Genomic DNA, 27,123 nt, shown 5'->3' on the forward strand with positions numbered 1-27,123 from the left:
GTCCCTTTGCCTTATTTTTTCTGTTTTTTTGGCTAACAACCCTTGCAGAAATCGAATAAAACACATTATGTAGTCACTCATTTGTCCCCTGGAAATAAATGAGACTGTTTGCTACCTGAAAAAAAGGCTTTGTAGTTTTCCCATAGCAAAAAAATAAAAAGAAATATCCTACCAACCGACCAAAGGGCAAAATGGGAAGACGAAAAGATGTATACTATATGTTGACTGGTGGGCGCTTGTTGTATGCGCAGCGTTTGCGTTGTCCAGCAACAGACAAGCAAGAGGGAGAGTCGGAACTCGGAAGAGGACAGCGCACGGAAAGCGAGGCGAGGAGGGAGAGGTCGCATCGGACGGGGGCGAAGATGCTGGCGGTGTTCGATCCCACGGTGGCCAAGTACCCGGAGGGCCTCCGCAGCCTGCCGGTGGCTGGCGCGGCCGCTGCCGCGGCCGGCGGCGTGGGCGCGCTGATGAAGGGCTTCTCCGCCGCGCACGACGGCGCCGTCACCGTCAGCCTGGGCCCCTCCGGCGCGCTGGCATACTCGGCGGCCAACCAGAGCCCCCTCGTCCCCAGGTGCTGTGCCCTCCCCGCCCGTGCTTGCGTCTATATGTGCTTGTGATGCCTTCGGTGATGCGGAAATGCTTGGCGCTTGTGTGTTTCGCCCCGAGATTCGGTGATGTGTGGCCGCTTCGCTCGCAGAGGTTGGAACGGGGTGGAACTTTTTCAGGTTTCGGTTGGAATCTTTGGAGATCTTGTCTTGCCTTGGTTGCTTGTTGCTAGCTAACGATGTGGGCTTCGATCAGTCCTGTTGGTGCTTTCGGTGCCGATTCCAGACGAGATTTCTTCGTCTGTGTTCTTTTGTGTGTGGCGGGGTTCAAGTTGGTTTGCACTTCCTCTTTGCAAGGATGTAACAGACGATGGATAACTATGTTCAGATTTTGTTTTCGTGAGCGTTTCTCCGGTAAATCTGGAGTGTTTTACGCCGCAATGGTAGGTCAGCACTTGTGGCTGCTTAGATCTGGTCAAAAAGTTGGTCGAGTCAGCACGTTTTTTGTTCTTCTTTCCCCTGAGCAAATCAGCACCGTCTGTGATCAACACAGTGGTTTGTTCGTGAATTGGTCCTTTCTTGTGACTCAAATCAAGCGAAAATGAGTAAACTCGAGAAAAAGAAAAAGAATGTGGCAGAGTTAGTTTTTTCGTTTGATGTATTATCTGTTTATAAGTTTATAAAAATATTTGGCCTGTTGAGTTCGTGGATGTGCATAGAGAAAATAGCTCAATGCCATGCTTTGCATAAAGTTTTTCCTTACTCATACCCACCTACACCTTATTTATAGCTCTATTTTAAGTCTGCTTTCATTTACATACTGATGTTTATCAGGTAAAATTGGCTGTGCTAAATTGGATTTTCAACGTAATACTTAAGGAATGATATTAGTTTCCTGAGATGAAGTTGAACAATCCAGCTTGCAGCAACGAGAGAAGGAAGAAAAACATTCCCTAGTTCTCAGAGTATTCACAGTCACATCATGTGATCATTTACAAATTTAGGATGTCTATACTTCTAGTACATAGTGCTTCTTTTAAAGTTGCTGAGAGATTTATGTTTATATTATCCTGAGCCATTTAGTTCAAACTGTTAGCTGTGAATTCTGAGCTTGGTTTATTTAAAAAATAAACATGACTTTGGAGTCCAATCATCTCTCATCAGGCATGTATTATTGTTATCCAATGTAAAGCTAAACTTCTCAATTATTGATTATTTGGGGGGGGGGGTATGTTTATGAGAACTTTGGTTGAACCTTCTGTTTCTATATCTTCCTTTGCACGGTTTCTATGTGTTACATCTGCTATTTTAACGTCATATCTGGCATTGCATTCAAAACATTTAACAAATAGGTAATGCTGAGGTAGGATGGCCAGTACCATGCCTATGTCTTGTTGACACAACTGAATTACATGTCAAATTGACATTTGTAAGCATTTGTTCCTTGTCAGCTCAAACAGGGTTGATGGCGACTGGTAGTGTTTTGTATTAGGTAGTAACACGTCTTCTCCAGCAAATGAAAATGATAGTGGACAGGTTGGGGGTTGAGTCCCTTTGAACTAACTCGAAGTGCATTCTACTTGTCTATCCTATTATTAGCCTGCATAGCTTTTAAGATACAAAATAGGGATGACTTATATGGGCATGTGCAATATGAAAAATAACACAAGCCCGTTCTTTTTTAAGCGTCATGCTATTGGTGCAGTGATGGAAGTCAAAACTATGGGAAAGATAAGGGTTTCATTCAGGCTTGTAAGGAATTCCATCAACTGCATCCCCTAGAATTTTTTTTTTGGACAAGATCATTTTGTCCTTGTCAAAAAAATAAACTTGTCTTGAATCGTGATTGATCCCGATAATTCTTTCGTTATCTGGTACTAGCTGTCACACAATTTCTTTAATTACATTTACCTGACTCAATGCCTTGTTATCCTGTCCAGGTTGTTTGGCGCTGTGAATGACATCTTCTGCCTGTTCCAAGGGCACATTGAGAACATTGCAAACCTGAAGCAGCACTACGGCCTGAGCAAGACTGCGAATGAGGTGACTATCCTCATCGAGGCCTACAGAACCCTGAGGGACAGGGGTCCCGTTCCTGCCAGCCAGGTCGTGAGAGATCTTAGTGGAAAGTTCGCATTCATCTTGTACGACACGCTGTCAAAGTCCACCTTCGTTGCTGCTGTAAGTTCGCCTATTGCAATCCAACCATCTCTTCTTCTTGGACCATAAATTTGCTGCCTTGTTGACAGTGGCTTGATCCTTGAGTTGCAATGGCCCGAATGCAGGATGCTGATGGCAGCATCCCCTTCTTCTGGGGCGTCGACTCTGAGGACCATCTCGTGTTCTCTGACGACGCTGGGCTACTCAAGACCGGCTGCGGCAACTCGTTTGCGCCATTCCCCAAAGGTAACTACAACACCAGAACAGCATTTGTCCATTTGATCCATTCATGCTCGCACATTCAGAAATGAGAGTTCAGTTGAACACTGCGATGTGACGCCGCCGTGGTCACCAACTCATCGTCCATGTCCCATCCTCTTAGGTTGCTTCTACACCACCTCCGGCGGGCTGCAGAGCTACGAGCACCCGCTGCACGAGGTGAAGGCCGTGCCGCGCGTGGACAGCCAGGGCCAGATGTGCGGCTCCACCTTCAAGGTCGATAGTGAGGCCAAGAAGAAGCAGGACGCCAGCATCCCCCGAGTCGGCAGCGCCGCCGACTGGTCGAACCAGTTCTGACCGCCGGCTTCTTCCATTGTCTTTCCCCGGCTTCTTTGGGATGCCGATCGGTGTATCTGATGAACTGCTGAGACGCTGAGTTCTGCCACGTTCCTTACGCATTTGTTGAACGCTGTGTGCCTCTCAGACCGAGGTTATCTACGTCGTCGTGGTGTTGATACTAATCTTACGGAGTGTCCCAGGTGGTGGTAGATGTATCCGCAAAATCTATCTCCCATGTTTCAATAAAGCTGAATAAGAGGCTCCACTTGGTACTGTGAATTTGTAAAGCTGCGTGTTTTTACCTTATTATTACTCATAGCTGCGTGATGCTGGTACTTTGGGGGCAGTTTTATCACAATTCTCTTTCTCGATGCTGCATTTCATTACCTGAGCATGTGTCTCGGATACAATCATACAACACATTGGGAGTGTTACTGTATTGGCTCTGTACATACTGTTGGCATCACGACATTTCTCGATTTACATAAAAGGAAAAAAAACACGGCAATGAAATAACAAACCTTCCGTTTCAAAAAAAAAAAGAGAGAAAGAACAAACCTAAATCAATCCAGCAATGGGCTGCAAAATTTTGTCCTCGGGCCCTGGGCCATTACGAATATTGGGCTTGGCGCCAAATTCATACATTCCCTGCCTGGTAGGCCTATTCCGAACCGTGAAAACTCGGCCGAGCCAAACGCGTTGTTCCGAGTCCCCACCAGCTTCGTTGCTTCGTCTTCTCGGGCTCGCGCAGTCGCGTGTCGCGTCGCGTCCCCACGACGCACTCCTCCCATTCCTTTTTTTTGTACAAACAAAACTTTTTATTCCCACCTCCGTCTCTGTCTCTCTCTCTCTCTCTCTCTCTCTCTCTCCCCTCCCTTTCCCCTCCCCCTTTCTCTCCTCCCCCGTACGAAACCCTAGGCTCCGCCGCCCAAAACCCCGCCGCCGCCGTCCGGCGGCGCCCCATGGCCCCGGACTTCTCCGTCCCCGACGCCGAGGACCACCCCGCCCGCGGATCCGACGCCGCCGACGTCGCAGGCAACGTCTGGGACCTCGCCACCCTCCCCACGCCCCCCGCCGGCGGCGGCCGCGAGATATACATCTACCGCAACACGTTCAACCTCGTCCCGCGCTCCATAGGCGGCGCAGGCGGCCTCAGGTCGCTCAAGTTCTTCGGCAACGATGTCGAGGTGCTCCCCACGGACGCCAGCGGCGAGCTGGATGGGCTCGAGAGTCTGCAGGTCAAGGTGTCCGCCCCCAGGGTCTCAGGGGCGCCGCTCCGCCGGATGCGGGCGCTCAAGGAGCTCGAGCTCTCAATGGTGCCGCCCAGGCCGTCCTCGTGCTCCATACTGGCCGAGGTTGCCGGGCTCAAGTGCCTTACCAAGCTGACCATATGCCACTTCTCGATTAGGTACGTGCCACTAACTCAATCCCCAGTGCCTTTCGTGGTGTTTACTGGCCCAATGATTTTTATTACAATTTGCGTAAATGCTACAGTTCTTTCCCAGTGATTTCAAGCTTACATGTGGTTGGTTTACTGTATTCTCTGCTGGTTTTTTAGTATTTTTATTCAGTAGCATGACGAGTAGGGAGGTGTAAATGCCAATTCTTGGATGGGTAGTTAGGCTGAATTTTGCCATGCTAGCCTGCTAGGTACCTTCTGCTAAGTGCTAACCATGATTGCTTTTGCCAAGTGTTAATTTAGGTAGAGGGAATGATCATTCATCATATGGTTTGTGACTTTGCTTCTGTCATAGTACTTGCTAGTTTACCACGCTTCAGTTTTTTTAATCGATCTATCTACTGTTCAATCTATCACGGTAGAAAAATACTGAATTGCAGCTAGCTGCTATTCATGTTTAAAATACACTAGCATGCATGTGCACTATTTGTTGTGCCTCTTCGCGCCAGTAGTGGTGGAGCACCCATTGACTGAGACTTGCTGACTTGGTGGACTTCAATTTAGATGGTTGATTACTGATTTACACCATAATTTCCCTTATTGTTGAAAATATAATGGGAGCCATGGACAGTGTGGAACCTTTAAATTTCTGAATCGCTGGAAGGGCCATCAAATGGCTCCATAAAGTTTCATGTGTTTGGATATAGGTTAGAGTCTTAATTTCTGGAGTGGAAATGATGATGTTTTGAGCCAGTTAGACAGAACCTTTTACTAATTGAACACAACCACTGCCACATGTTGTGAACACAATGGTGATTCAACCCAGTTAGACAGTACCTTTGCTAAATGAGCACCAGTGCTATGTGGTATGAACACAATGATAGAATTGGTTTTTCCAAGCTGATTCCTTGATGTGCTCGTTTTTTTGGTTAGAACCAAATTTTGTTGGGTAAATGTAATGTTGAAATTATGGTCTATCAAACTCCTAGTCCGCCAAGTCTCTGTTGTGCACATGTTGTGATATGTGCAGCAGTCGAACTTTGACCATTTATGAATATTCAGAATGGATACACGAAAATTATATAGGTGGGTTCATCTAAAAATTTCATTTGGTTACAAATCAGTGGTCATAGTCAATGTTTTTGGGGACCGTGTTGTTGTCAGAAGTGTGTGTGTGTGTGTGTGTGTGTGTGTTTGTTTTAATGATTGGAGTAACTGACTGAATTCGCTTGTTGTGTCAACTACTATTTTGGTTGCTTGCCATAACTAGCAGTTTTCATGTTTCCCTTAAATGGCTTGTGTTAAAGTTTACAGCATGTGGATTTCCTTGTTTGTAGACTGTTAGCGGAATAAATAAGCACGATAACATAGTTTCAGTTAGATGCAGATTGATGCATAGCATCTGGTTACTCTGAACTGCTGTTTAGACTGTTGATAAGGAAGAGCAGGGCCTAAAAATAGTTCTAGTTACGACTCCTTTCCTATGTTATATTGAGTTAATTATCGTTATCCTTGTCATACAGATGAAGGAAATGACATTGTATCTTTCTTTCCACAATGTTCAGGTACCTCCCTCCTGAGATTGGCTCCCTCAGGAAGCTCCAAGAACTTGACCTTTCTTTCAACAAACTGAAGAACTTGCCTAACTGTATAATTGAGTTGAGTGCACTGAAGTTCCTTAAAGTGACCAATAATAAGTTGGTGGATGTACCACCAGGAATCTCCTCTTTGAGATGTCTTGAAAGCCTTGACTTATCAAACAACAGATTGACTTCTCTTGGATCAGTTGAACTTGTTTGTATGCTTACACTGCAGTATTTAAACCTTCAGGTATATCATCCATTTGCTAAGCCTATTTTCATGAGTCACGAGTGAGTAAAATGTCATGTTTTTGTGAATTTGTTGTTCTGGGGTTCAGTTTAGCAATAGTGGGCTACACATATTTTGTGCTATCCATTTAAAGTTTAATGAAAATATAAGGGGAGATGTGTTTGAGGAGGTATTTAGCCCCAAAGTAAACCATGGTAGGGTTGTTTGTTTTATGGGGGAGAGCACTTTTGTTTACACTAATGATGTTATACTTACTCTCTGATGCTATTTAATTTATATCATGGATGTTGTGCTTATAAATTCAAATATCATACAGTGACACTTTATTTTCTGTTTCAAGTGTAATAGGCTTTCCCATTCTTATGTTATTCCCTCATGGATATGCTGCGACATGAGGGGAAATGTTGAGAATGCCATGAAGGGTGGTAAGCTAAAGTCCTCAGGTGTAGCAAGCATGAACAGTTTAGCAGAATCAAGAATTTCAAGTTGTTCTTCTGAAGCTGCGCTTTTATGCTTGCAACCAGAAGCTTCCCCAAATTTAAAACACCATGCCCCACAGAAAATGAAGAAGGGTTGGAGGAGACGCGATTGCCGGCAACAACAAGCTCGCCAGGAGCGTCTTGAGTCAAGCAGGAGCAAGCTGAATGAAAAATACATAGATGAAATGGCTGTGAACATGGCTGAAGATGAATGTCCTAGTTTACATGATGACGAAGAAACATCTGTACAGGATTCGTTGAAAGAAACGAGTTCTATATCTGAAGATGTATCTTCAATAGTCGATGATGACTTGGATGGGCTTGCAAAAGATAGTGGCATGATGTTACAGGACCATTATGATGAGGAGAAACCTGGATTCATTATGAGAGTTCACCATGACCATGATGAGAATTCTTGTATTAGTGCGGAGCCTACTTTTTTCAGCAGAGTCAGAATCGGCAAGGTTGAAAATGAACTAGATGATACAGCTTCATCCGCCCATGATGTTGAGATCCCTCAAGGGAACTCTTCAGTGACGTCCAAGTTTGCTTCAAAATCTAAAAGGCACCCTGATATGGACAACAATCCTAAACCGAGCAAATGCCCTCGAGCAATTGATGAACGCTCAAAACTTTCATACAAGTACAGTGTGGAATCATTTTGTAGCATAGATGACCATCTACCAGATGGCTTTTATGATGCAGGCCGAGATATGCCCTTCATGTCATTAGAGGAGTACGAAAGGAGTCTGGGGTTGTATGCACGTGAAGTTATTCTTTTGGACAGGTTAGTCCCCATTCATATCCATGTATGGCAGATTTTCTCGTGCTGTATGTTCTAATATTCCTTGCTTTACTTAGAGAACAAGATGAAGAATTGGATGCAATTGCTTCTTCAGCACAATTATTGCTATCTAATTTGAGAAGGCCAAGCTCTTTCGAATTGGATGAAGATGCAGGCCATGATTTATTGAGAGCATCAGTGCTTGCTTTGTTTGTTTCTGACTGCTTTGGTGGTTGTGACCGAAGCGCCTCTCTTGGGAGAACTCGGAGAGCAATAGTTAGCTTGAGGAAGGAACAGCCTTTTGTTTGTACTTGTTCTGCTGGAAACATGTGCGACAACAACGAAGCTTCTAAGCAGACCAGTACCCTATCCGGGCACTTTGATTTTACTGGTCTGTGTAATAGATCAATACATATCATCAAGGAACGAAGAAATTCGGGTATTGTACCTATAGGGGCACTGCAGTTTGGTGTTTGTAGGCACCGAGCTGTCCTAATGAAGGTAGTTCTCCTGCTCCCTGTACCAAGTTTCATTTTGTGTTTGCACTTTGAAGTTTGAATATTGCAACCATACTATTTGCAGTATTTGTGTGATCGGGCGGATCCTCCGATTCCTTGCGAGCTTGTGAGGGGCCATCTTGACTACACTCCACATGCTTGGAATGTTGTTCCTGTTAGGAAAGCAAATGGATGGGTAAGGATGATTGTTGATGCTTGTTACCCCACCAACATAAAGGAAGAGACAGATCCAGAGTACTTCTGCAGGTGAGCATCTTGCGATTTCTGTTCTTACTCTGTAAGCACCCGTCATGGTAGCTTCCATTTTTCCCACTATTTTTATCTGTTGAATTTATATTGATTGCATCATGCAATAAGTGTATGCTAATGTTGTCTCAAGCAGAAAATATGGCATACAAAATTCTACATTATACATATTTCTAAAGCAGTTAATTTCAAGTTTTTAGGTTCTATGTATATTTTAGTAGCTTAACTAGTGATTTAAATAAATGCCGAGAGTGGGGGTCCTGTCTTTAAAAGAATGGTATATTCAAAATTTGACCTGTCCAGCTGTTTGTCTACCTCACAGTTTTCATTCAGAAAATTCTTCATTTGGCAAAATGGCTTCTAGATACTCTTTTAATCCTTTACTATTTTGTTGACCTGATGGTAGGGGATCTTGTCCGCTGATCTAGTGTTGCATATTAGTCGTGCTGTTTCAGGGAGGCGTTGAGCACAAGTATTACATCATTACATGCTACACGCAGGTTCTTTCTGAATCCGAGATCATTACCCTATGTTTGATTAACCCATTATCTTCATGCGGTTTCAGGTATGTACCCCTCAGTCGACTTCAGATTGCACTTGATGATGAGGGCTATACTCCTCGGTGTTCTTTCCCATCTGTCTCATCATGCAAGGAAATTGAAGTTACAGCTTCTAGTACTGTCTATCACTGTAAAATTGGTGCTGTTGATGCTGCAGCAAAGGTTTTTGTTCTTTCACCTTTATTCTTTAGTTGGAATTATTTTGTTTGGTTTAGTTATTTGACTTTGTTTTCAATTGCAGATACGATATCTAGATACTCGCCGTGCCTCAAATGATGAAGTTAAACTTTTTGAATACAAGCTTCTGGGGGAAGTAAGAATGCTGGGTGCATTAAGGAAGCACAGGTCCATAGTGGACATATATGGACATCAACTTTCATCTAAATGGGTTCAAGTCGATGGTGATAAAGAATACCGGATATTGCAATCGATAATATTAATGGAGTATGTAAATGGAGGTTCTCTCAAGGTGAATCATTTGTCTTGTTTAAGAAACTGTATTTTTTGGGCGGCATTTGTGTTTTTGCCCCTACTTTGCAGCGCAATTGTGATGTTGCCTTTTTTTTTTACTTTGTGGTATTGCCCTTTTTATTCACAAGTCAACGCGATTCTGCCCCTAGTCAACTTGATTTTGCCCCTACTCAACAGCCAAAACAGGGGCAAAATCGTTTTGACTAGGGGTAAAATCAAGTTGACTTGTGAATAGTAAGGGCAAAATCATAAAGTTGAAAAAAATGAGGACATCACAATGTAAGGGCAAGACCACCAATTTCACTTTTTTTTTTTCAATACATCAGTTAACATAAGCTTTGGTACTGAACCTGCTATTTTCTCATTAGGGCTATTTGACAAAGCTACTGAAGGAGGGCAAGAAGTGTGTACCCATTGATCTGGCGTTTTACATTGCTCGGGAAGTTTCTTGTGCATTATTGGAGATGCACACGAAGCTTATTATTCACCGGGACATAAAAAGTGAGAATGTTTTGGTTGATCTGGATTCTAAGAGGAATGCTGGCGCACCTGTTGTCAAACTCACTGATTTTGACAGATCGATTCCTTTGCATTCTTTGTCCCATACATGCTGTATATCTCACCTTGGTACAGATCCACCTAATGTTTGTGTCGGGACACCTTGCTGGATGGCTCCAGAGGTTCTTAAGGCCATGCATGAAAAGCACCATTATGGACTGGTAAGAATTTGTTTGTAGTTCTGTTTTTTTATTCAGAATATTTATTCAATCGTTCTGCATATTTGTTGGGGAACTTTGCTGATATTTGTGTTCTCTACAACTTGTATTATGGATATGCTTTAGTTGAGTATACCAATGTTTCAAACGTGGCTTCAATTTTAAATATGTTCTAAGATGGGCATCAATTAGCTTGCAGTAGCAAATTTTGCATACATCTTGCGGAGACATCTATTCATACGTCAAGCATTACTCTGATCACTGGACATGCCATGCATTTGTTTGTTCCTGGCAGCCAGTGTCTGCATATCTATTGGAATCCATTGCAAAATCCACTTCAATTTAAATTGAGGTCCATTTGAATCGAATAACTGTGTTTGTGTTAATACATAGCCCCCTAGGTACCTGCAATAGTATGCTAGTCAAACATCCACAGATCTACCCCATCCCATCCAAATCACCAAGATGCTCAGTTATCTGATTAGATATTTCTTGGATGCAGGAAGTAGATATCTGGTCATTCGGATGTTTTTTATTGGAGATGCTTACACTTCGGACACCCTACCAGGGACTTCCTGACTCGGAAATATATGATCTCATAATGGTAAGGCCCCTTTATATCAGCAGCAAATTACTGTTTTTGTAGTTGCTCTAGTGGTTGCATATGAATGTATAACCATTTTGCTAAACTATCTCTTCAGAGGAAGAAACAAAGGCCAAGGCTAACTCAGGAATTAGAAGCATTCTGGACGATGGATGAGCCAGTTACTAGGCTGAAGTTAGGGATCACATCTGATGCTCATGCAGATAAACTGAGACATCTGATAGATCTCTTCTATCAGTGTACCAGAGGGACTGCATCCATGCGCCCCAAAGCTGAGCAAATTTACAACTCACTGTGCTCGTTACCCACATGTTATGACATGAGGTGAAACTTTGGATCTTAAAACAAAAACTACTGGATGTAGTGAACCAGAGCAACAAACGGGGCAAGCCAAGGTGGGTGGTTTCCGCAGGCCATTTGATCTGGCCATCGTCAGCGGTTTAAGCTCTAGCCAGCACAATGGCCACTTCGCTGCTCCGTTAGTGGCTGTTCAGGTGGTGGGCAGTTAGAACATGAAGAGTGGGACCAAATCAGCAACTTTGGTCGCCAGAGCTCCTCCTGAGTCGGTCAGTTTTGTAGCGGCACGTCATCTGGGTTCACCTGTTGTAGTAGTCATATGATCTTGTATCATTGTATGTGTCATGTCATCCATTTTTTTTCCATATCATCATCATCATTTGATGTTATCTTGAGTTATTAATTTAGGACCGAGGCAAATTGTCTTCAGTATGTGCATTTTTATTTATTTTTTGTGCAACTGTAAGTCCACCAATTACCGGTGGTCATCCGTGTATGTAACAATAGACTGCTGAGCTGAGTTACTGTTTCGTGAGGTTATTCGTTTTGGTTCACACGCCATTTTCGGCATCAGCTGTTGGGGAACTTTTACTATCTTACGGTCAGGCTGTGCCCTACAATTTTACCAGTGTTAATTGCCTATAGGCGTCGTGAAATGGTTATCATCCATTGCACTGAAACTAAAACACGGGACGGTGCACTGCAGTTCTTAATCGCAGCCGATGAGAAGTTGGGCTTCAACAGAGCATTACACGATTGTCCTGATGCGAGTTTGTTCAGGGATCTTATTAACTCTAACCTTGTGTAGGAGTATTTATCATCCTTGCACGACAAAACCCTATCAGGATATTTTAAGCAGCACCTACGGCCTGCAGTGCAGAGGCCTGGGCCGTGTTTGGTTGCGCTCTGTAAAGTTTTTGAAAAAGACATTTTTCCATATTTAAAGTACTAAACATAGACTATTCACAAAAATAATTATAGAACTTGTCTGTAAATCGCGAGACGAATCTAATGAGCCTAATTAATCCGTCATTAGAGATTGTTACTGTAGCATTACTGTAGCAATTTAGCATCTAATTATATCCTAATTAGGTTCATTAGATTCGTCTCGCTATTTACAGACAGCAGTCGCAATGTGTTTTTTATTTCGTCTAGATTTAAGTCTCCATGCAGGTGTCGAATTTTTTTTTTTGGAATTTTGAATTTGGTAACCAAACACGGCCCTGATCTTTGACTATCGTGCATCTCTGCATGGACCAATCCCTCCACTTCTAGTCCACGCCGTTTTTAAAAAACTCGCGGTTTGGCTTCTCGAGACGGAATTTGTTTGCAGGCGAGGACAAAGCCGGGGCAGTTAAATCCCCCGCGGCAGGGGCAGGCCATGTTCGCCTCCCCCGCGGCCCCGCGTCGCGCCACGACAGGGCCGCGCTCCTCCTGGCGCGCGCATCGGCGCATGTGCTGGCCTCCCGTTTGACCTCGCGCCGATTGGCCGCTCGCGCGGCCGGCTGCCAGCCAGTTCGCCGCCGGCCGTAGCGCTGGCTGGCAACGGCATCGCGTGCGTCTCGGATCCCCCCTCGCGCTCGCAGCAGCGGCAGCGGCGGCAGGGTCAGCGTCAGACAGGACGAGCATTGTTTAGGGGCGCCGCGCCCTCTTGACCGCGAGCCTCGGCCAACCCGCCCATGTGCCCGATCCCTGCCCGCCCGGCGATCCGTCTCTATATAACCGGCGGCCGGGTGGGCGGCCATGTGGTGTGATCCTAGCTCTCTCTGCCTGTATGAGCTGCCGCGCCATGGGTGGGGGCCGGGAGCTCGAGCCGGAGCGCACCCTGCGAATCCGCCATGGGAGGATCTCTCGATCTCTCCCTCCCGCGCGGCGCGCGCGCGCGCTCTACGGGGGGAATGTGAGTGCCCAAGGGAAAGAGTGAAGCTGCCAGCATGATCTAACTCGTGTGGGGGCGCAAGCGATGCCATGGCATGGCATGGCGAGGTCGCTGCGCTGAGGCTTATTTTGGGCGGTGGTGTTAGATCATGCTGTGACAGTTTCACTCTTTCCCTCTGGGCACGTCGATGTCCGGCCGGCCAAGGTGCCACTAGCACCACTACTGCGGCCAGCGACAAAACCAGATCATCAAGGTAATCAGGTGATGAGCACATGTACTTACTTTACCCTTGCATCTCTCACTCTCCACCTGCAATCGCGAACACACTGATCACCAGTTGCCACGCTGCAGGGAAGCTTTACTGAATGCTGATTGGTTAGCAGGCTAGGATAGATGGCAACGTCCTAGACCGAGCCCTTCACAAGGAGAAGAAGCCAATGCAAGCTCAGTGTGCTTGGCATCGCAATGCTGTTTGTTTGGTGTGTTGACACTCGTTTGATCGGTGAGCCCCTATAGGTTAGGGTCCGACCACATGTCTGGATGTACTATCGGTAGGACCGGAACCAACTGTACTGTCAACTAAATTGATGATGCATAGGAAGGTGGGTTTACACGGAAAATCTATACATCTTCCGGAAGGTAGTTTGCTATGAAGCTTCCACACTAGGGTGACAGGTGTCGCGACAGGGTTGGTCAAGTGGGTTGGGGTTTAACTGATTGGCTGCCTTAAAATGCATTTTTCTCTTGAACCATAAGTCCGTTTTTCGATTTCGTTTGAACCATCATGCTGTTTAGAATTAATGCAACAAAAATAAGATTTATATTTTTTATTTTAAAAAAAAATCAATATATGGAATATATACATTCAACATTTTTTTATATACAGCTTCAACAACCCAGCATAAAATGTTGAATTAGTTTATTAAAATTGTTGAACTAAATCTGAATGATTGTTGAATCTAGTATATTATAATATTGAATATTTTAATATAATTTTCCACATATACTAGGCCATAGGATATTTAGAAAAAAATATTGGCATAGATTAAAAGAAAAATAAAAAGAAGATAGCATACCTACCACCTTTGCTACGATGTGCCTGTGCTGTCCGTGCATGGGCTGCTACTCCTCTCACTCCTTGGTCTGCTGAGGTGTTAGTTTTTACATGGGCCGATGGCAACACAGTATATAACAGGTGGGCCGTCGTGGGCCTTGAGACATACTATCGCTTAAACATCTTCCGGGAGACGTACAGGTGTATGCCCGGTTTACACGCGAAGCCACGGCATGTCAGATGGTGTCGTCCGGCAAGCGGCAAGGCGGCAACTATTCGGTATACTGTATGCACGAGCTGTTGTAGATGTTTTCAAAACAACAATGGCTATAGCTAGAAGAGCAATCGATTACTGTATTATATTTCACTTCAATTTTGGGACGGAGGGACTACCAATTTACTCAAAATATTAGGGTGTGTTTAGTTGTTGAAAAAGTTTGGATTTTGGTATTGTAACATATTTCGTTATTATTTGACAAATAATGTTCAATTATAAACTAATTAGGCTTAAAAGATTCAGCTCGTGCTAATCAGTTAGACTATATAATTAGTTGTTTTTTCAACTATATTTAATGCTCCATGTATATGTCCGAAAATTTGATGTGACGAGTACTGTGCAAAATTTTTAGAAACTAAATAGACCCTTAATATAGAAAGATGGGGTCATGGGGATGAGACAAATCTGAATCCTAAAAAGTTCCCCAGCCCGACCCGTTGTGAATATGAGAGGCGGGGCTGAACCGCGCCGTCCCCGCCTCCCCGGACAGGGACGAAACGGGCCGACCACGCCGGCAGGTGAGGTGAGGGTCAGTGACTCAGTGCCGACTGCCTAGGCCTACCCGGCCGCCAGCCGCCGGCGGAATGGCGGAGGTTGCCGCCGACGCCGAGGCCGCGACGGCGGCCCCTCGTGCCCGCTGTCTCGCGTCGCCGTCGCGTGTGGTTGGTGCCGAGTCGCAACCGTACGTCTGGGGCGGCGCGACCGCTGCCCCTCACTGTCTGTTCTGACTGTTTGGCTCGTCCGTTTGTTGAGGCTGACGGAAACAATGCAGACTGTGTTTAGATCCCTGGAAAACGGGTAGAAAAAGTCACATTGGACATTGTAGTACGCTGTAGCACTTTTCGTTTGTTTGTAGTAAATATTACCCTACTATGACCTAACTAGACTCAAAAGATTCGTCTCGCAACGTACATCAAAACTATGCAATTATTTTTTTATTTACCTATATTTAGTACTCCATGCATGAGTCATTTGCTATATTTAATGTTTCGATGTGATTTCGATGTGATGGAAAATTTGGAAAGTTTGGAGGAGATTGGGGATAAACACACCCGCAAAATTGCAAGGTGACTCGCACGTCAAAAAATTGTTGGGCGTTTCTGAAAAAAAAGAGAGAGGGAATTGTTGGGCAGAACGCGTCCCCGTCATTGTAGCTTGCGCGATCCATGACAGCCCAGCTGCCGAGCAATCAGAATGATCAGAGTCGTTTGTTTCCCTCTACACGTAACGTCTAGACAGGCCAAGTCGCAGGACATGCAGACGTGTCGTGCTGACTGCTGGGCAATGCCATTGCTGTTGTTCTCGGATTCGAGTACTCCCGTGGACCGTGGTCGCGTGGTTGTTTTGTCCGCCCTCGCCGTCCACGCAATTTCTCAGCCTGCAGCATCTTTAATTCCATGGTCAAATACGTCAGTACTGATGAACTATACTGAGAAAGACTAACCGTGTGTTTGGTTGCGGGATGAATGGGTTGGGTTGGATCCAACCCGGATTTTGGGGACGGAGCCGACCCATCCATTGTTTGGTTGTACTTTTGATTTTGGGGACGGAGTGAACCCATTTCATGTTTGGTTGGAGGAATTGGAAATACGGGTTGGATGGCACGATAACACCGTTAATGAGGGTCCCATTTGCCACCAATGGACCCCACCTGTCAATCTCTCATTTTTTTTTCTCCCTTGTCTTCTCCCTCAGCCCGTGCGCCCGGCCCCCCGCCTTGCCCTGCGGTGCTCGCCGGCCCCGACCTCCTCTGCGGCGCGAGCCGCCGCGGGCCGCCGCTCCGCCGCGGGCGCGAGCCGCCACCTGGCCGGCGCCGCCCCCCCACCCCCTTCTCCCTCCCCTCCCTGGCCGGGCGCGAGCCGCCGCGGGCCGGCGCTCCGCCGCGGGCCGCCTCCTGGCCGGCGCCGCCCCCCACCCCCTTCTCCCTCCCCTCCCTGGCCGGGCGCGAGCCGCCGCGGGCCGGCGCTCCGCCGCGGGCCGCCTCCTGGCCGGCGCAGCCCCCCACCCCCTTCTCCCTCCCCTCCCTGGCCGGGCGCGAGCCGCCGCGGGCCGGCGCTCCGCCGCGGGCCGCCTCCTGGCCGGCGCCGCCCCCCACCCCCTTCTCCCTCCCCTCCCTGGCCGGGCGCGAGCCGCCGCGGGCCGGCGCTCCGCCGCGGGCCGCCTCCTGGCCGGCGCCGCCCCCCCACCCCCTTCTCCCTCCCCTCCCTGGCCGGGCGCGAGCCGGGCGCGAGCCGCCGCGGGCCGCCTCCTGGCCGGCGCCGCCCCCCCACCCCCTTCTCCCTCCCCTCCCTGGCCGGGCGCGAGCCGCCGCGGGCGCGGGCAGCCGCGGGCAAGCTTGGCCGCCACGGACGCTCGCCCATGGTCGCGGCCGCTCGAGCAGGGGGCAAGGGAGCGCGGCGCTCGCCCATGAGCGCGGAGGGAGGAGAGAGGTGCGGCGCAGGAGCGCTGTCCCGCCGTCCCGCGGCCGTGAGCTCGGCCCGCTGCTCGCCGCCGCCGTGGCCGCGGAGGGAGGAGAGAGGTGCGACGGAGAAGACGGAGAGGGCGACGGGAGACGCGGACGCGGTTGGAGCGGCTCCGTTCGCCAGATTTTGAGGGAGGAGTGGAACCCGCATCTGAGGAGAATATTCTACTCTGGAGCCAACCCACTCTCCTGATCTCCATCCAAACAGCTATGGGAGCGGGTTCGCTCCATCCCAACCCGCCCCAACCCCCAACCAAACACACGGTAAAGGGCTGTTGGTTCACAGACACACCTTGCCTGCGTAAGGTTCGGCGAGCCACAAAGCAAAGGCAGTTGTTTGGTTCAGCTTTTTGCAGTGGCAGCCATAAGTTCATACTCCTGTCGTTTTCCTTCTCCTACTTGTCGTTCGACGAGCCACAGAGAAAGACTGAGTGTGGCAGTCTAGCAGTGATTTTGGCCACCACAAGATGCATGGCCAGCCACGGTGGGGGTGGCTGTGGCGCGTGTGGCAGGGCAAATGATGGCTGTGAACCAAGTAGTCCCTCAAAATTCTGATTGTTTGACCTTCTAGATAGCTTTTCAAAAAGTTTAAGCAAACAACGAACTTCTCGTGTGACTTACAGAAAACTAAAAGTTCAGAAAAACTGAGTTTGTATAGGAAGCTGAAAAAACTCGATTTTCTATGCTTTTTATAGCGTTTTGAGTCCAAAAAAAATTAAAGATCTTCTAAAAGCTATTATTGACTTTTAAGAAGCAAAAGCTAGCAATAATTTTTCAGAAAAGCTTCAAAAAGTTGCAGCTAAAATAAATAGATCCACAGTGTATATCTAGATGTATAGCAGAATATATGTATCTAGAAAAAACAAAACGAATTGTAATTTAAGATGTTGGTAGTATCTTCTGAATCCACGACGGTAAGATGAGGTATGTTGCTAGCAGATAAAGACTCTGCCTAACAGCATCTCTAAGAGATGCTCCAAATCAGATTAGCTAAATTCCCATTTAGCTAGTCATTAAGCTAGGATTTCCTCTCCATATGTTGGTACATTCCAACAGACTCGGCAAATTGGGCTCGTCATACGATTTTTTTTCTTCTCCTTTATCCAAATCGGACTGAGAATCTCCTAGGTCCTAGCTCCTCCGCCGTCACAGCTATAGTTACAGAATTCGGGGTCGATGCCTCGTCCCACGCCCCGGGAACGCCGTTCCGATTCGAGGGTCGGGGTCGAAGAGGGTCAGTGTCCCATTCAAGGTTGGATCGCGTCCCGGTTTGAGAGGGGTCGCAGCCCCATTGATAGCAGATTTAATTGGGATAAGAAGGTTATTGATAGCGGATTGAGGTGGTTTTTATTAGATAATAAGCTGAGTACATGTAGTATGATCTAAATGTACTATTTTATATGTTTCTTATATGCTTGTGCAGATTAGTTTCTTCATTAGTAGCATATATATATATATATAGTTTTTGTCTTTTTAAAGACGCATCGACCCGGATGAATTAGAGTCGCATTCCACATAATAATTTATCGTTCCATAGAAATATACCCCCTTCGTACCATAATTTTATAAAATGACGTCCCTCGACCCTCAACCCCGTTCCTCGACCCGGTCGACCCAGCAACTTTGTGATCACAGCTCATATCTCCGCCGCTCCCCAACAAGCGTTACGCCCTCAAGGCCGGCACCAGCTTGAGCCCGGACGCCGTGGGGGTGCACTCCGCCGACGCCTTCTGCCGCCGCCTCTGCCGGGACCTCGGCGCCGTCGCCTACGACAACGGTGTCGCCGCGCTGCGCTACCTCGACGCGAACGTCCTGCCTGCCGACGCGGTCGCTGTGCCCGAGCCCAGGTCCGGGAGCACCGCCGCCCAGGTTCGCGCGCCGCAGCTACCGAGCTGTCTACAGTCTACGCATGACGCAGCCAGCTCCGCGCTCCACCGCCCAGATCCATGCACACCAACGCGGCAAGGCGGGAGGGAGGCTACGGAGGGGTGCCCGGCGGCGGGGTGCTCTTCGGAGCGGCGCAGGGCGGTGGGGCGCTCGCCGGAGCGGCGCGCGGCGGCGGGCTCCATCCTCCTCGGCGGCAGGGCGCTCCGTCCTCCTCAGCGCGCGGCGACGGGAGCTCCGCGTCCTCCTCTGCAGCGGGTGGGGCCCGCGAAAAACAGATGATACCGAGCCAAGGGCGTCGGTATGTTTCACTAGCGAAGGATGCGGGATGGATAACGGGATAGCGAGAGGATAACTTTACAGAGTCTGTTGGATCCAGTTTTTAGGGGTGTTTCTATTTTTTTTAGCTAACCAAACTAGTATAACTACTCTGTTGGAGATGCTCTAAATCCACGTTCCACTGCGGTAAGGCGATATTGCTAGCAGATACAGACTCTGCCAACAAGCGATAGTATCTCTCTAAATCCACGGTAAGACGAGGTATGTTGCTAGTGGATAAAGACTCTGCTAACAAGGACCCACAGAAGGAGATCGTGCTTTGCAAAGGTACAAAAGGCCGCCAATAATTCAAAGAGCAAAGGAGGATCCTCTGCGTCGAGGTGTCAACATAGTTCCTAACATCTCAGTAGGATGGTTTATCCCATCTATACTTTGTAACTTAGTTGCTTCGTTTAGTAAAATAAATGGCTTGACTAGTAGTATTTTCACTACAAAAAATGATATTGTTACCGACCATCATTTGATAGAAAGATTAAAAAAATACTAAAGTGGGGGGGGGGGATACTTTGTAATTGTCAAAGAAAGCATCCAGCTTCCTCAGAATATTTATATTTGATAAATAACTCACTTCATGTCTTTCCAAATATCTCGGAGCATGTCTATCAGCATAGCACATGCCTTCAAGGCACATCCTCGTTCAAGGCTGAGAAGATAAAACTAGTGTTACAGTTCTCTTTGGAGAAGTAATACCTCGACCTCTCTTTGGAGATTTTCTTCAAAAAAAATTATATCTCTCTGAAGGAGGATAATGTTGCCTCTATAAAGAATCAAACCTAAGCGTGTGGTTAGAGCTGCACCATTCCAAATCAATTAGTGATGTAAAAATCCAAATAAATTAGCATTGTCGTCCTCAGTCTTAATTTAACTAAAAAAATCATCCATGATCGAGTTTGCTAAAGATTTTGTTCTTCTCATGATATCACATGGTGCCTAAAAATGTTCGATAATAACAAAGCCCCGTGTGTGCCCGCTGACACGTCAAACTACATACCCCACAATCCATCCCTAATGGGAAGCACTGGCGCTTGTGTGCAAATTGTAGGTACTAGGATTTGAACTCCATGCATGCAGGATATGCCACAGGCTTTGCCTGCGTAGAAAATACTCCCTCCATTCAGTTTTGATAGATATATTTTCATATGACACAATGACCAAGGGCACCACAAGTGTGCTTATCAATCTAATAAATGTCACAGACTTTTTTGTTGGTCATCCAATGTTTTAACTAGGAACTCCTTGTAACTAGTGATATTTATTGCCAATACCCATGCTAATAGTAAATATAGCTATCATTTTTGAACATTTAAGTTTTTGAAATATAGCTATCAAAAGTGAATAGAGGGAGTACATCTCAGCCAAAAGACATAGGTCCATACGTTGGGAAAGGTGTCATCACACTAAAAGCAGTCCAAATCCGACCATCTCACCACCTGAGGGGATAAGGGTGTGTTTAGTTGGTGAAAAAGTTTAGATTTTGATACTGTAGTATATTCCGTTGTTATTTGACAAATAATATTTAATTATAAATTAATTAGGCTTAAAAGATTCAGCTCGTGGTAATCAGTTAGACTGTGTAATTAGTTTTTTTTCTAACTATATTTAATCTTTCGTACATGTGTCCAAAGATTCGATGTGATAAGTATTGTAAGAAATTTTTTGGGAACTAAACGGGGCCTAAACAAAACACCAAAGGACTGCACGATGATCCGTCCTCATCGGCCCCCATTAGCTCTGCCCCCACGTTCCCCTCTGGCGTGTCTACGTTCACCGCGTCCATGCCCGCAATCCCATCCAGGTTCACTCGCCCCCGCCACCTGCTGCCTTTTCCTAATCAGCCACCCACGCTGCCACCGCGAAGGCTCGCTGGTGGCCGCCAAATACAAAACCGAACAAAAAGCACCCGCATTATAAGAGGAGGAGACCTCGGCGGGAGGTTGAAGAGGGGGGAAGCGAGCGAGCGACCGGCCGATTCGAGCAGCAGCAGCAGCCAGCTAGCCATGGCGACGCAGGCCGCTCTGTTCGCTGGGTTCTCGCAGCTCGCCGCGCAGCCGGCCCGCGACCGCGCTGGGACGGGGGCGCCGGCGCGGGTGGGCGTGGCGGCGATCGGGGGCGCCAGGGCGGGCGGCGTGAAGGCGGGGGGCGCCGGGTGGGCGGCGGCGGCGGCGCCCCGCGGGGTGCGGTGCCGGGCCAGCCTGATCGAGCCCGACGGCGGGCGGCTGGTGGACCTGGTGGCGCCCGAGGAGGGCGGCCGGCGCGCGGCGCTGCGGCGGGAGGCGGCGTCCCTGCCGCACCGGCTGCGCCTGGGCCGCGTCGACAAGGAGTGGCTCCACGTCCTGAGCGAAGGGTGGGCCAATCCGCTGCAAGGGTTCATGCGCGAGCATGAGTTCCTCCAAGCACTTCATTTCAACGCCATCCGCGGCGCGGATGGCAGGATGGTCAACATGTCCGTCCCCATCGTGCTCTCCCTTGGGGACGCGCAGCGGCGGGCCATCCAGGCCGACGGCGCCACGCGCGTCGCGCTCGTCGACAACCGCGACCGCCCCATCGCCGTATTGAGCGAGTAAGACAAATCGAATCTCCCCAACACCCTTGTTTGTTTCTTTGACCTGTCGCTGTTCATACGCTTATCTGCATTGGTAACCTGAAGATGATGGATAAGAAAATGCTTTGTGGTGCCCCCCCAAGGACATAATCATCGCTGGTTGGTTCGGAATTGCTAGGCTGCTCTTCTGTGCAATTAGGTTCATGAGTAATTAGGTTCGGAATTCCGATGGTATGTGTCTTCTGCTTCATTCAGGTGCAGAGCTTGACTCTGTCCAAAAATGTGTTGAGTGCCTTCCTTTAACTAGGTACGCTAGTACTTGACGATATTGAGTTGACTATTGTTATGAGCAAATTTTGTCGTAAGGTTGATTTCTTTCCAGTCAACGCGTTTTTTATAGTACTTGGTTTCCTTTTTTTGTCAATTCTACTATTCTACTCTGTGTATGTTGGTCTTTATCAGCAACATCGCAGTAGGTTTACACCATTTCCACATGTAGATTTTGTTTTGCTATTTTCCACCACATCTCAGTATTTTAGTTATATGCATTCAGTCTGGCTAATGATAGTAATACGCATACGTCACACAAATAATTGTATTTCTTATTTGTTCACAAGCATCTGTAGATGTCAAATCATCTGAAAGCATTTGAATGTCGGTTTACAAGTGTAGTTGTCAAATGCGTAAGGTGACGTAATAACATCAATCTTGTACGTCTGCGCCTCAGTAGTCTCAAAACCATGAGAAGATGATGTGGATATTCATCTGAATGTCAAAATGTGATCCCAAATTCCCAATATTTATGTTGTTCGTATAGTAAACAAGAATGAACTATTGCTATGACATAAGTGAGTTTCTTTCACTTTGTTCGAATTTTGCATTCCTGTTGTAATACTTCTCTCTTATTTTCTTTCAGCATTGAGATCTATAAGCACAACAAGGAAGAAAGAATTGCGAGGACATGGGGGACAACAGCACCTGGATTACCTTATGTTGAGGAGGCAATTACCAATGCTGGTGACTGGTTGATTGGTGGGGACTTGGAGGTCATAGAACCAATCAAGTACAATGATGGTCTCGATCATTACCGCCTGTCTCCAGCACAGCTGCGCGAAGAGTTTACCAGGCGGAATGCTGATGCTGTATTTGCCTTTCAGCTTCGCAATCCTGTACACAACGGGCATGCTTTGCTTATGACTGACACTCGCAGACGCCTTCTTGAGATGGGCTACAAAAACCCTGTTCTTTTGCTCCATCCACTGGGGGGATTCACAAAAGCAGATGATGTACCTCTTAGCTGGAGAATGAAGCAGCATGAGAAGGTATTCAGCTATGATCATTCTATCCTTCCCATTGTATCAATTAATTGGCTCCTGACTACTCTGTAGTAGCAACTATGTCCTTGAACCGACCTTTTGATGGAAACTACTATGATAGCTCTAAATTTTTTTATCTATAGCAGTCACTAAAGTCCTGGAATTTAATATTATGTTGTGATGGAAAATGCTATTTAACACTGAAAAGTTTTACCTACTCTTCCAGAGAAGTGTTTCCAAAGGTTATTTAAATTCCAGTAAAGGGTCACTTCAACTCTAGAACAACAATTATCCAACACTCCAGTAGGAACTAAGTGATGCCTTTTCTGATAAGTGAAAGTGATAACCAAATAGTTGGTTTGGACAGCTACTGTAATATGTTGAAATTTCTGATTGCACTGTTTTGACACTTGTCTGATTTCTGGTAGGTTCTTGAGGAAGGTGTCCTCAACCCAGAATCAACTGTTGTTGCAATCTTCCCCTCTCCAATGCATTATGCTGGGCCAACTGAGGTGCAATGGCATGCTAAGGCTCGTATTAATGCTGGTGCAAATTTCTATATTGTTGGAAGGGACCCTGCGGGTATGAGCCATCCTACAGAGAAAAGGGACCTTTATGATGCTGATCATGGAAAGAAGGTTTTGAGCATGGCTCCTGGCCTTGAGAGGCTCAATATCCTTCCTTTCAGAGTATGTCATCCTTCTTGACCAGATATGCATGTGAATTTTGATGTCAACTGCATCATTTATTTTTCATATAGAGTAACCTTGAGATTGTTTTTTTTCTGTTTTCTTGACATCTCTCTTATTTTGGATCAGGTTGCTGCATATGACACAAAACAAAAGAAAATGGATTTCTTCGATCCATCAAGGAAAGATGATTTTCTGTTCATCTCTGGCACGAAGGTAATTTCCCTTCAGTATTTTGTTCATATATTGTAAATTTTGGTGCCTATCAATTTTGGCCCAATTCTAAAAGTTCCTGCCTTCTTATTCAGATGCGCACTCTTGCCAAGAACCGCGAGAGCCCCCCAGATGGTTTTATGTGCCCGGGTGGCTGGAAAGTGCTCGTGGAATACTATGACAGCTTGGTGCCGTCAGAGGGGAGCAGCAAGCTTCGCGAGCCAGTTGCAGCCTAGAAGCTGGAAATGTTATATGATTGTATACCGGTCGTAAGACTTAACACTGGGCTTGATTCAGACATTACTGTGTGGTTTGTAATTGATGTGCATTATCTGCTGGCAGTGTTGCACATGCAACGGAGCCCATCACGTGTTCAGTGTCAATAAGGACGGGTTCTGTATCCTCTGCCAGATTGTACATACATTGTGGTGATATGTTTACAAGGCTTGATATGCTTGCTAAGATCTCTTAACCTAATTTGTTTTTCCAAATTTCTCATCCAGCTATGTTCAGGCTCGGAATGATGAATTGTTGGTTGTCTTTGATTGGCTGGCATAACTTTTGGATTGAATTTGAGAATGCGCAATTTGTTTTAACCCGAGTATAATTTACTTTTACAATTTAAAAACATTTATTTACTCTTATCAGTGAGCATAAACTTTTAGGTTAACCTCATATTTTCTGAAGCAGCAGACTTAGGATGCAGTTTCTCATTTGGTGATGAAATCACTATCTTCAACAGTAAGTTGCTAGAAACTAATTAAGAAGAAAATATTCATGGTTCAGAGGAAATAAAATGGCCACCGGAAGGGATTGGAAGGGACAGCATATGGATTCTTAACATAGTTTCAAGAACCTATATATAAGCGTTGTTACATATAAACTTCACATATGTGGTATTTTAAAATCTGGATTCATGTCACATTGCCAACACTCTAGAATGAAACAAATCACAACCTTACAAACTGCAAGCTAGCCTTGTAATACACAGAGGAATAGGGGATTCCAACACTTCTTTTGAACTGAGGGAATCTAACACTTCACAGAACTTAAACTGAACGTACAGTTATAATTTACAGTAAACTTATAACAGAAGCATCCAACCTGAGGACTAGTGGTTTCACATTACATCTCCTTCACCCAGATATCTTGCGTTCAGCATTCTTCATCATAAGCACAAACTCATCATAGTTCACCAGCCCGTCGCCATCAGTGTCTGCTTCCCTGATCATCTGCTCAACCTCCTGATCAGTCATCTTCTCCCCAAGATTGGTCATCACTATCCTCAGCTGCGCACATCGACATGAGCAAGGTAAGCTTGAATAAAAACAAAATGGAACCAAATGATCTGAATTTGTGAAGGCACTAAGATACTACCTCGTTTGGGGAGATAAAGCCATTCTGGTCCTTGTCTAGGACCTCAAATGCTTCCTTCAGCTCTTCATCACCATCACCATCCTGCAATCAGCAAACAAATCAACAGCAGTCAGATGTTGGCAACTTCAGTTTGATATTGAAGCATATCCATCAGAGGCAGAGCAGACTTCACCTTCATCTTCCTGGCAATGAGGCTCTGGAACTCCTGGAAATCTATGATCCCATTGCCATCTGTATCAACCTCGCTCATCATGTCGTTGAGCTCCTGATCGCTAGGATCTAGGCCAAGCGAGCGAGTCACCGTGGCCAGCTCTTCCATGGTGATGCATCCTACACATGGCAAAGGTTACATGCCACTTTTCAACCAATAAAATAACAATAAGCCTGTGATTGCACACAGGTCTCAGTGCAAATCCAAGTAGGACCACGAGTCCAAGACGACAAGTGGAAAGCTTGGTCAGAACTTTTGAATAAGGTGACCACTGAGCAACTTAACTATGCGGGGATCATAAAGCTCAATGACCAATAATATGACCACTTGAGCCACAAGATTCGCAAAATATAGTTTCCAATGACATGATTGGGAAACTTGAGGAACTTGGCAATCACTTAGATAGCTACTGAGCCACTGAGCAACTTGGCAACAACTTTTCCCCAAGGAATCAGGCGGATAACTCACAGGAAATATTCAGAGCCCTTCTAAAAAATCAAAAACTGTGGTAGCAGCAAACATGTTTTGTCACCAGCAGGAAGGTTCTTACTGAAAAAAGGTAGAAGAATTAGTAGTAATACAGCACATTCCTGTCACTACAGCTAAAGAATTTACAGGGGTCCATCTATTGCTTTTCTCGAACTCTATCATTTGACAGTTGACAGTTTGACACCACACAAAGCTACACGAGACCAATACATTTTTAAGCAAAAAACTCCAAGCCAAAGGATGATTCAGAATAGAGCTGATTGCTTTTTATTGACGAGTTTACCCCTTTTCTGTAAGGGGGAAAAAAGGTCAGCTATCAGCAACTAGGAATGCAAGAGAAGTCCTGCGCAACACAGTGCATGGTTCTTTCACTAATCAAGAACTTTTTTGCGGGCATCTCATTAATCAAGAACTGCGAAGAACAATGGACTACACATACAAGGCTACCCCCAAGCAGAACAGTAGCATTACTTCCGAGCCCCATAGCTGCAAGTCTACACCCGAGCAAGAGTAAACAAAGAAAGGAACTCAAGAACAAGCACCAAACGAAATCAAGAAGCAAGCAGAGCCATGCTAATAAGAGAGGGGAGGCAACTGACCATCGCCGTTCTTATCGAAGAGCGAGAAAGCCTCCTGGAACGCGAGCCTCTGCTCGCCCGTCAGCCCTTCCATGCAGATGCAACTGTTACACCCTGACAGCAAGCTACAACTACTGCAACACCACTAGATCAATGCCAGGAGAGAGAGAGAGAGAGAGAGAGAGAGAGAGGAGAGAGAGAGAGAGAGAGAGAGAGAGAGAGAGAGAGAGAGAGAGAGAGAGAGTAGGTGAAGTAGGCTGATGCGAGGAGCAACGAGATACTACGTACTATATATGGAGGGCCGGGGGTGGAAGGAAGCAGGGTGGAAGCATCCTGTGATTGGAAACCGAGGTGCAAGTGAATAAAGATGACCCCGCTGGGCTGGACGGTGGGTTCTGTGGAAAAAAACGGCGGTCTCGTGGTTTTCCTACTCATTTCCGGTGGTTTTCCCTTGCCCGCTCTCTGACTCAAGACAGCGACCTTGTCCCGGCAAGCTATACACGTACACTAGCTCGAGGCAGTCGAGAGAGACAAAGAAAAATGCTGCAATCTGCGCCACGCAAGGCCTTGCTAGTATTCTGGTGTTGGGAATAGCAGGTGAATTGCAGCAGCAGATGATGCCGGCGGTGATGGAGATGTTGTCCCGG

The 27,123-nt window shown here is 46.5% G+C and overlaps 4 protein-coding genes across 5 annotated transcripts; 3 read left to right on the top strand and 1 right to left on the bottom strand.

The window, feature by feature from the left end:
- The first annotated feature begins 223 nt into the window (after nt 1-223).
- Nucleotides 224-3,569, top strand: LOC120690143 (stem-specific protein TSJT1-like). 2 transcript variants are annotated; one of them, XM_039972668.1, is made up of 4 exons: nt 224-571; nt 2,486-2,726; nt 2,831-2,951; nt 3,088-3,569. In XM_039972668.1, the coding sequence occupies exons 1-4, from the start codon at nt 363-365 to the stop codon at nt 3,279-3,281; spliced, it is 765 nt and encodes a 254-aa protein (XP_039828602.1). In that variant the 5' UTR covers nt 224-362; the 3' UTR covers nt 3,282-3,569. The 2 variants fall into 2 exon arrangements, with proteins under 2 accessions (XP_039828602.1, XP_039828603.1); XM_039972669.1 differs by lacking the exon at nt 224-571 and adding an exon at nt 614-699.
- A 506-nt stretch (nt 3,570-4,075) lies between these two features.
- LOC120690144 lies at nt 4,076-11,728 on the top strand. Its single transcript, XM_039972670.1, has 10 exons — nt 4,076-4,671; nt 6,228-6,492; nt 6,833-7,758; nt 7,833-8,256; nt 8,338-8,519; nt 9,085-9,241; nt 9,321-9,548; nt 9,919-10,269; nt 10,769-10,870; nt 10,968-11,728. Exons 1-10 carry the CDS (start codon nt 4,226-4,228, stop codon nt 11,196-11,198), a joined length of 3,312 nt encoding a protein of 1,103 aa, XP_039828604.1. The 5' UTR covers nt 4,076-4,225; the 3' UTR covers nt 11,199-11,728.
- Nucleotides 11,729-20,974: 9,246 nt separating this feature from the next.
- Nucleotides 20,975-24,298, top strand: LOC120690145 (ATP-sulfurylase 3, chloroplastic-like). The gene is made up of 5 exons (XM_039972671.1): nt 20,975-21,621; nt 22,520-22,925; nt 23,348-23,608; nt 23,738-23,824; nt 23,917-24,298. Exons 1-5 carry the CDS (start codon nt 21,059-21,061, stop codon nt 24,055-24,057), a joined length of 1,458 nt encoding a protein of 485 aa, XP_039828605.1. The 5' UTR covers nt 20,975-21,058; the 3' UTR covers nt 24,058-24,298.
- Nucleotides 24,299-24,653: 355 nt separating this feature from the next.
- Nucleotides 24,654-26,735, bottom strand: LOC120690146 (calmodulin-like protein 4). Its single transcript, XM_039972672.1, has 4 exons — nt 26,498-26,735; nt 25,371-25,528; nt 25,199-25,279; nt 24,654-25,110 (listed from the first exon to the last, which is right to left on the bottom strand). Exons 1-4 carry the CDS (start codon nt 26,568-26,570, stop codon nt 24,958-24,960), a joined length of 465 nt encoding a protein of 154 aa, XP_039828606.1. The 5' UTR covers nt 26,571-26,735; the 3' UTR covers nt 24,654-24,957.
- Between the last annotated feature and the right edge of the window lie 388 nt (nt 26,736-27,123).

The sequence above is a fragment of the Panicum virgatum genome, chromosome 9N, assembly GCF_016808335.1.
Source record: "Panicum virgatum strain AP13 chromosome 9N, P.virgatum_v5, whole genome shotgun sequence".
NCBI lineage: Eukaryota > Viridiplantae > Streptophyta > Magnoliopsida > Poales > Poaceae > Panicum > Panicum virgatum.